This window comes from Carassius auratus, chromosome 4 (genome assembly GCF_003368295.1).
Source record: "Carassius auratus strain Wakin chromosome 4, ASM336829v1, whole genome shotgun sequence".
Taxonomy (NCBI): Eukaryota; Metazoa; Chordata; class Actinopteri; order Cypriniformes; family Cyprinidae; genus Carassius; species Carassius auratus.
Genome location: NC_039246.1, coordinates 26,972,366 through 26,981,988, shown reverse-complemented (window position 1 = coordinate 26,981,988; position 9,623 = coordinate 26,972,366). Strand labels below are relative to the sequence as shown.

Genomic DNA, 9,623 nt, shown 5'->3' with positions numbered 1-9,623 from the left:
ACACACACACACACACACACACACACACACACACACACACACACATACATATATATATATATATATATATATATATATATATATATATATATATATATATATATATATATATATATATATTTTTTTTTTTTTTTTTTTTTTTTTTTTTTTTTTTTTTTTTTTTTTTAAGATCATAGCATAGCTATTGTTTAAAAAAAAAAAAAAATTTTACATTTTTTTTTTCATATATATTTAATGCATTTATTTTTCAGGCCTTTTCCAAAGACTATAGATGTTGTTAATTATTCCTTAATTAGAACACCTAAGGAACTTTGCCTTTTCCATTAGTTTTTACATATATAGGCTAATAGCAAGCAAATGATAATTAAATCACATATAAATTTTACTAGTGGGGAAATCACAAAATAAATTACTAATATATATCAGTGATCTTCTGTTAATTGTTTGATCCGGTTCACAGAAGGATTTGTTCACTAATCGGACCGAATCATTTGGGGGAACAACCGACTCGACTCAGTGAAGCACGAACGATTCGTAATGAGCCAAGCCATGAGTCATTTAAGTATTTAAATGAGCTGAATCATTGTTAAAACAAAATGCACTGCCACATATAAAATGAAAATAAATAACTTTATTAAATAAAAAAAAGATTTTAAAAACTCGTCTATGCTATCCAAGACCACGTGATAAAAGAATCAATGAATCATTTTTATAACCGAACTTTTTTTGTTGAAAAAAAGTCTCTGTACTCTTACTACTTTTACCTAATCTTTCTGTGGCATAAAGAGTAAGAGTATTAGTTATGACATAGCTTTGTTGATTTACTGTGATAAGTGTCATCTTTACCATCAGACTCCAACAAATTTCCCATAATGTAGCCCATAAAAATACATACATTTTACATAAAGAAAATATTCCAGCTCAGACAGATTTTCGTGTTCACCGTTTAGTGTAAAGTCACTTTGAATCAGCTTGTCATCATTTATGACACACAAACTGAATCCATCTCAAAGTCCAATAAAAAGTTTTGTTTATTTACCGTTTTATGAGGTATGTCTAAGTGTGTGCCCAAGTGCACTGTTCCGACATCATTGTGTGTCAAAAAAAATGAGTTGATATACATAGTCCAAATGAGCTTTACAAGAAACCAAATGATTCTTCAGAACAGTTTTTAAAAGTATGTCAAATAATAGTTGTCTCTGTAAGAATTTGAGTCAAAAGTCCAATGAGACAAAAGCATGCTCTTCTGTGTTGGTTTCAAGAAAAACATTTAGTGTTTTCTGTCCTCCAGCCTAAAAACATGTGGATTTACTTCATGAATCAGCTCCATTACCCTCAGATAACTCAAGACTAGGTTTGATTTTTGCTGTTATCTGTTGTCTGTTTTCCTTCAGTATTCAACTTTAAGTCACTCTCGCGTTTGCCCTCTCTACCCGTCGTGACCCGCCTGTGAACTCAGTCAAATTAAGATAAAACTGTACTTTATGGGTTACGAGCCAATAAACCAATTCAGTGATAATTAGAAATTTCGACAATGAAATTCATTTATGGCACCATATCCATTCAAGTTTACAAGTTCATCTCTTGGAGGGCGGCAATAACATAGAACACTTGTTCTAAACAATTAGTTAAATACATATTTAATGTTTTTTAATTAACCACAGACACATGCACACATCCACAATTTCATGCACTGGGTGTGAAATTGAATTATAGATGTTGGACTACACTGATTTACTTGCATGAGCCTGAATGGTCTCTTTTTCTCTTTTTAAAGATGAAATTTAAGCATCTTCGAAAGACTGGAAATGGCATTTCATCATTTGTCTTCTTGTATGATTCTGGGAATCCATCGGTTTAGTCAGTGAGTGCTGTGTCACAAATGATTGCATTCACTTACTGCTTTTATCAGGGTTTTATTGTGATGAGATAAGGAAATTGAATTACAACTTGCAACATGGTCATCACTTCACGTACGAGTTCTGTTTTAGAATAAAAAAGAAGGAAGTTCTTAAATACAAAGCACATGAGGGAAAAGCTGTTAACAGTCGATATAAAACAAGACACGATATGTCCTTTTATTCATAGAAAGGATCCTTGATCTTGTGAAAATGTCTGTTTGGCAGTGGCCCATGAAGGTGATGAGGTCAGAAGTATGAACCGTGTTGAAGTGTGACGAGTTCAGGAGAACCAGTGCGAGGACAGATTGACTCCGGCAGCCAGAGCTTCTGGTGAGAACTCAGGTACTGCAATTGAAAACAGCCAATCAGAAACAGGGTATTTAAATTCAGACGCTTTTAAATGACGAAAAAAAGTGATGAAATAGAAATAGCTTTTATTCCGTACTGTGATATACATTTGATTAGCGGAAAACAGGAAATGGAGGGCGGGACTTGGTTCTATGCAGTGGTAGCTGATTGGCAGTTGAGATGTAGGCGTGGCTTGTGAGGGCGGAGTTAAAGCACACTAAATGATAGGAGAATTTTTAACTACACACAACTTAACTATTTCAACTTAAATGACATTAAACTGGCTTAGAAAAAAACTGTTGTACCATGTGCGTGCAAATGAAAGTTGCAAATTGCTTATTGCTTATAACTTATTTTGATGAGATAATGTAAAAACACGTCGTAATTTATTGGTCATATAATAGTTTACAGTATATACATCTGATGTTTTCACCAGAAGATCCAGTTATCTGATTAAACATTATGAGGTCAAAACATTAAAAAAGTAAATAAAAAAATAAAATGATGCAAATTTACAACTGAATGTTGCCACAGAACTATTTATACCTTTCCAAAAAGCTGAAATGTGATTAAAATAAAGAGTAATTTGTGTTTAGTTTGTAAATATGTTTTTTGAAATCTCAATGAAATTTCTTTGCCCTTTGTCCGCAGTGTTTTTGGGGAGATGAGTCCAGTCACTGCAGAGGATGCGGTGATTGTGATGGAGGTGAATGAAAGTATTTACGTGAACCCAGAGGACAGGAGTCTGGAGGTGAGTGTGTTCTGCATCTCTCAGCACTGTCAGAGGTGTGTGTGCTGCTTTAGCTTCACTGCGTCTCCACTTCGCCCGCCGGTTCTGGAACCAGATCTAAACACATGATACACACCTGGACTTGCAAACTTATAATGCAAACATTTCGTAAACTTTCATTAAACATTTATTATATATTCAATAGACAGACGGACGGATAGATAGATGGATGGATTTATTTTTTATTTTTTTTATTATTATTATTATTTTATTTTATTTTATTTATTTTTTATTTTTTTTATGCTTAAATAGCACAAATATTGAGGCAATCTTTGTGAAAAAAACATTTCATAAAGTTTCTTAAAAAAAAAAAAAAAAAAAAAAAAAAATGACCCCCACACACACACACACACACACACACACACACACACACACACACACACACATATTATATATAAGATATTATATTAAGGTTATTATATATAAGTATTATTATTATTTTACTTGCAAATACAGAAAAAAAAAAAAAAAAAATATATATATATATATATATATATATATATATATATATATACACACACACACACAAATATTTGCATATTATATTTTGTAAAAATGTTTACCTTCATGTAAATTCATTAATTACTAAAATTACTAAAAGATATTACAATTAAGAATAATCTGTGTTTAGTTGCAAGTTATTACAAATTATACACTTTTTACTTACATGCCTGCATATTAACATTTAAACTACCCATATTTTATGAAATCATCCCCTGGTCGTGGAAAACAAGATTATTGCAGACGCAGTGTGTTTTCAGGAGATAGTGTACTGTACCTGAACTCTTCCCTCAGACAGCTGCGTTCGACAGGCGAGCTGGTCTCTGGTGTGAACGTCAGGATAATGTGTTTCCTGAAAAACTCTCTCCAGCTCCTCCAGCTGGATCACGGTGAACGTGGTCCTTACCCGTCTGCGACCGGACCCTCGAGCTACCATCAGAATATGATACAGTAGATCTCATAACTTCAGGAAATACATTCAAGTCGGTCCAAAAGATAAGAAAGAGTGTCTTTTTCTTAACCCGATCAATATACAAGCTGCAAAACCTATTCAAAAATACAAAAAAGAACACACCTGTGTATAGAGTGATTTTAGGAGCATCCGTCTTTATCTTGGTCTGTGTGCATCCAGATGTTTTAAGTGTCTTGTTGACAGGTTTCTTCAGTATTTCTTCAATAGAGTGTGACAGAAGTTTTGGGCTGTCTGTGGCCGTCCTGCTCTCACGGGATGACGTCTCCACATATTTTTCTAACTCCACATCATCTAATTGCATTGTCTTTGAATCTTCACCGGTGTCTCAGAAGTTCAGGATACTATCGACTTGTGTAATAGTAAGTCTGTGTGTGTTGATATGACTGAAGCATTTATAGGAGGAGCGACAGGTTTACTGTGTAACAAACCTCCTCAGTCATAAATGCTTGACATCATCATGAACTGGTGCACATTTTTCATCTCTATCCAAAACACTAAAGATCTGAGATTTCCGTTTATATATTGTGTAACGCAGTTGTAGCAAGGTTTGTGCTATCGGCACTATTGGGATTGGTTACTAAACACATCGTAGCAATCATCACAACTTCTTGTTGAGTTTATTAAAAAAGCATTTAATGTAAATTATGACAACCCTTCATTAACTGTTTGTAGTGCACAGATGTGTGTGAGAGAACAGCAGCTGTTCATGCAGCACCTAGTGACTCTTCTTTAGACGACAGCGACATCAAGCGGTCAGCTCTAGAATTACACGTTTATTAAAGTTGCTGCATATGCAATGATGAAAATCACAATTGCATGTCTTTTAGTCCATGTATGTTAGCTTTCAGGTCATCTATATTGCTAGTGTACAGAATATATATTTACTTATATAACACACATATCGTTAAATTGCATTTAAGGGTCTTATTGGACAAATAAAAAAAAATTGATATGTATATATATATGCATTAAATAAGAAATTACATATTGGATAATTTAGTATTGGATATCTACATCAGGATTACTGTAGTCAGAGACAGTTTGCTATAGTTAACTAAAACCATAAAAAAAAAAAAATTTCGTGCATAAGAAACATTAAATAAAAATAAAAAATAAATTAACTTAAAATAAAACATAAAAAAATCATTTTTTACATTTTTATTTCTGGTAGTTGCTAAGGAAGCATTTCTCATTTTAACTAAAACTGAAATACATACAAAAAATTATAAATATATATATATATATATATATATATATATATATATATATAAGTTGCTAAAGTAACAATAACAGAAAATAATGATTTTTTTTTTAAACTAAGTATAATTGAAATGGAGATGGATAACAATAAAATAAAACAAAATAGCATATCAATGAATAAATAAATAAAATCAGTTTTCTGTAATATGACCTTTTTAACTCTTCATGTAGTTCCATTTGACAATCACTTTATTTCATGCATATATGATTCTAAACATGCATATATCATACTGAAAATTGATGAGGATAGTTAAATATAAATGAGGATAGTTAGTTCACAGAAGCACATGTGTGGGTGTGTGTGTGTGCATGTGTGTGTGTGTGTGTGTGTGTGTGTGTGGTCTGTATACACCACCCCTCTCTAGCAGACGTTGTGGGAGCAGAGTACATACAGTAGGGTGAAAGTCATTTCTAATCCTCGTAGAGCCTGAGCTGAATAATTCACTAGCACAAATCTATTTATCCACACACTTCTAAAAGTCCTTCTGTGGAGACACAGGAGCAAGGCCATGTATGCAGTGCAGAAGTCCTTCATTGACGACTCCAGGGACAAACATTCATCTATATTTTATCACTATATTTAACGCTTTCGTCCGTGACAGACGTGTCTCTGGCTCAATCTGTGTGGCTCTGTTTATCTCTGCTGGGTTTCTGGAAGCACTTGAAAGTCTTTTACCCCCAGAGACACTAGATGGCATCCTAAGACATCAAAAGCAGTGTGTATTTTATGTAAATCACTCTCAGGAACCATTGAAATATGTCTGAATATATCAGATCCAGTTCTGATGCTGGATGTGAGTAGCTGTAAAACAAGAAAAAAATTGAAATCAGTATATTCATAATCAAAAATTAAAGACTGAGGAGGCTGAAATCCATATCACACCACAATCAGAGTAAAATAAAATTGTGTATATGTGTGTGTGTGTGTTTGTGTGTGTGTGTGTTTGTGTGTGTACTTGTTTATTCTATATTGAAGGTACCAAATGTCCACTCAAGGATAGTAAAACCTGAAATTTTGTGGGGGAAAAAAATTAATATTAATAAATGATGTTTATCTGAAAACAGTGCACACAGGTTTTTGAAGTCTATGGAAAGTCCCCACAATTCACAGAAACAAGTGTGTGTGTGTGTGTGTGTGTGTGTGTGAAATTGAGATAATTCATTTGAATATTTATAATATTGGAATTTTAGCATCAGATTTGTATTCATTTTAAGTGATTATTTAATCAGTCTTCCAAAAGTCAAGACATCTGACGCTAAATTAAATGCAACTTATATTTATAGATTAAAAGTATGCAGCTTTATATAGAAATTGGCAGGATGTTGGAACTACATGTTGCATTTAAAAATATTAAAATCTTTTTAATTACAATTAATGAAACAATACAATTATTGGTGATTATTTATCCAATTTATGCAAAATTAAATTAATTTAAAATGAGGTTTTTAAAATATTTATTTTTAAGATGTTACTGTTTGAATTAAATATGGCTTATAGAACTTCTTTTGTTTTTTAGTACCAGTCAATCATCATGCTGAGTCAGAACTGATTTATATTAAACTGCAACATTTGTATTGTGTATATAAAGCATCGTGCCATTCCAAGCATCCTTAGCATGCTATACTTAAATTGATTAATATAAGAACATATGAACAGTTTTCTTTTTCGGCTTCACTTTCTCTCTCTCTCTTTCCTCTCCGGCATCTGCTGCTCCTCTGACAGTCGACCTTTTCTCCCTGAGTCTCTGGTGTAATCTGTCTCTCTGAGAGGAAGGAGTTGTGCCAGATAGCTTTATTTCTGCAGTCTGAAGCAGCAAATGCATTACACTTTCAATTAACACACAATCCCTCCTGCACTCTCAGCCTCACGGTCAATTTACATCAGACAATACAGCACACTTTAACTATAAAATGTATATTATTTTAATGTTATTTTTGTATTTTTAATTACTATAATGTTTTATTATATTTAAAAAAATATTTATAATGAATTTAACACATTAAATAATGTTTTATGTCATTTGTTTTTATCAGTCCACAGTCTCCCTGCAGTACTTTCATGGGCCCCTGGGGGTCTGTGGACCTTCTTTTGAAACCTGTGTCTTTACAGGATGCAACTGAGTTTGTGACTAATAACTCTGAACTGCAAAAGTGTGACAAAATCACGTCTGTTAACTCCGAGCCTGCAGCTAAAGAGCACAGGTCTGTAAAAAGTTCTCACAAGTGACAGAGAATTTGGAACACAGCTGTGTTTGGAATGAAACAGCAGCGTAGTGCACACTACATAGTATGTACTGTGTACTGTTTGCTGCTTTAGTGAGTGAACTGTATGTGAAACTATACAATATGCAATGTCAAATATTTTGTATTGTCGTCACATGAAACAATACTGACTGTTTAAATCAGACACACATTCAAAATGCCATTGCACAAAAAAAGAGAATGTTTAATCTTTAAAATCTAATGTAAAGTTGCATGTAGTTTAGAATAAATTGTCTTTATCTGATCAAATAGTTACTCAAATAATAAATTTACTTTTAATAAAAATGATGAATATTGTAATATAAATATTCTAAATAAACATAATTCATATTTTAATTTTAAGTTGATTTATTTATTTATATAAAATATATTTTGTCAGTCTGATCAAATAATCAGATCATACAAATAAGAATTTTACATTTTCTTTAAAAGTTTAAAAATGTAGTTCAAATATTTAAATTCCAACATTCTAAAGATTCAAACAATTTCCTCTAACTTTTTTTTTATTTACTGTTGAAAGTCATTTGTCACAAAGTAATTTGTGAAGTTGAATGCATTGCATTGTGGGATCTGTTATTTCCATGCATACAGAACATCTGAACACTATACATACTGTATATTGCAAAAATATTCTAATATTCTTTTTTCTATGTCATTAGTTACCTGGTGCTGTTGGGTGATTTATAGAGAGCTGTCACAGCCCGTTGGCTCGTCTACTAACCGTCGACATGTCAATGCCAGTCAATTCACTGAAGGTCAATCTCAAACACTTCTCCGGAGCGAAGGCTTTGGCACAGTCTGATGGCAGCGCATCTTCCAGGTGGAAGGCATCTGAGCGAGCGCATTTCATGCAACATTAAAGAGACTGCAATCAGTCCAAAGTGCACAAAGTTCCTTCTGGATCTAACAGAGCTTTTTGAAGCAGAATCAAAATTCTGTCATCATCCTCTCCCAGTGTGACTATATTTTTAGATTATAGCTTTATGTGATGCACAGAATTATACTTAAGTCATTTATTTACTGATACCATCACATATACTAATTCAATGGTGCTTTTTAGAGTAAATGAGGACGATATTTTTTTTATGAACTGTCCCTTTAAGTGGGTGTTTCATTATCAGAAGGACAGTTAGTTGCTGCTTCTACTGTATATGGAGGACACACATCAGACTGTTCAGTATGCATCATACTCTACATGCCTGTATCTATTTTTGATCATCCTTCACTCGCCTTAAGGTTAAATGACTCACAGAATAGCACCGAACAGGCTGGAGTTTCTGTGTGCCATAATATCCTCTTCATTATTCCCTCGCTAATTGTCCTGTGTCCTGTTCTGTCTCGGTTCTTTGCTTTTTTTCCTCTTCAAATCTTGACGGAAAGTTCTTAATCTCGTTAAAGGCACTGCAGTGTCATTGTGCATTCTGTTCACAGTTCACACAGGGGAGCTCGTTTTGGTGCAGACTGGTGGAGTTCGATAGTCTCACATAAAAAATAAATAAATAAAAAGTGAGACTATCATTTTTTTGTGTGTCACGACGTACATTATCACACATATTTGCATGCATATTTGCATGGCAATCACATAGAACATCCTAGCAACCATATTGAAATGCCTTGGCAGCCACTCACAGCCACATAACAACATTGCAGCAACATCTTGGTAACAAACACTGTAGAAACCCACTTAAACTACTAAAAGGATTTTCTTACATAGCATGACCCTAGCAACCATCCAACTCACCTTAGCAACTATATAACAACAACCCGACAACCATCCACAATACATTAGCAACCACAAGAAATGGCAAGGGCAACAATCTGGAACAACCACCCACAGCTGCATACTGTAGCAACATTCTGGAAACTAGTAGCATCTGCATAGCAACAGGCCAAAAACACCAACAACACCATATTTTTAAACACCCTGACAACCACACACAACACATTAGCAACCGCATACCAGTACCCTGACAACCACTAACAACCAAATCATTTGCGTGTTTCTAAGACGATCTTGTTCATTTAGGGCCCCATGAAATTTACGTTGAATTTAATTTTTTCACATTTTTAAATCTTTTTTTATTTTTAT

The 9,623-nt window shown here is 33.4% G+C and overlaps 1 protein-coding gene across 1 annotated transcript; it reads right to left on the bottom strand.

Moving 5' to 3' along the window:
* Nucleotides 1-2,841: 2,841 nt before the first annotated feature.
* Nucleotides 2,842-4,029, bottom strand: LOC113057001 (diencephalon/mesencephalon homeobox protein 1-like). Its single transcript, XM_026223990.1, has 2 exons — nt 3,818-4,029; nt 2,842-3,096 (listed from the first exon to the last, which is right to left on the bottom strand). Exons 1-2 carry the CDS (start codon nt 3,974-3,976, stop codon nt 2,842-2,844), a joined length of 414 nt encoding a protein of 137 aa, XP_026079775.1. The 5' UTR covers nt 3,977-4,029.
* Nucleotides 4,030-9,623: the final 5,594 nt, after the last annotated feature.

What these genes read in the sequence shown, in the direction of transcription:
- LOC113057001 (XM_026223990.1), bottom strand. Translation starts at nt 3,976, where the DNA reads ATGGTAGCTCGAGGGTCCGGTCGCAGACGGGTAAGGACCACGTTCACC. An exon ending in TGTCTGAGGGAAGAGTTCAG is followed by an intron (nt 3,097 to 3,817) that starts GTACAGTACACT and finishes TCATGTGTTTAG; the next exon opens with ATCTGGTTCCAGAACCGGCG.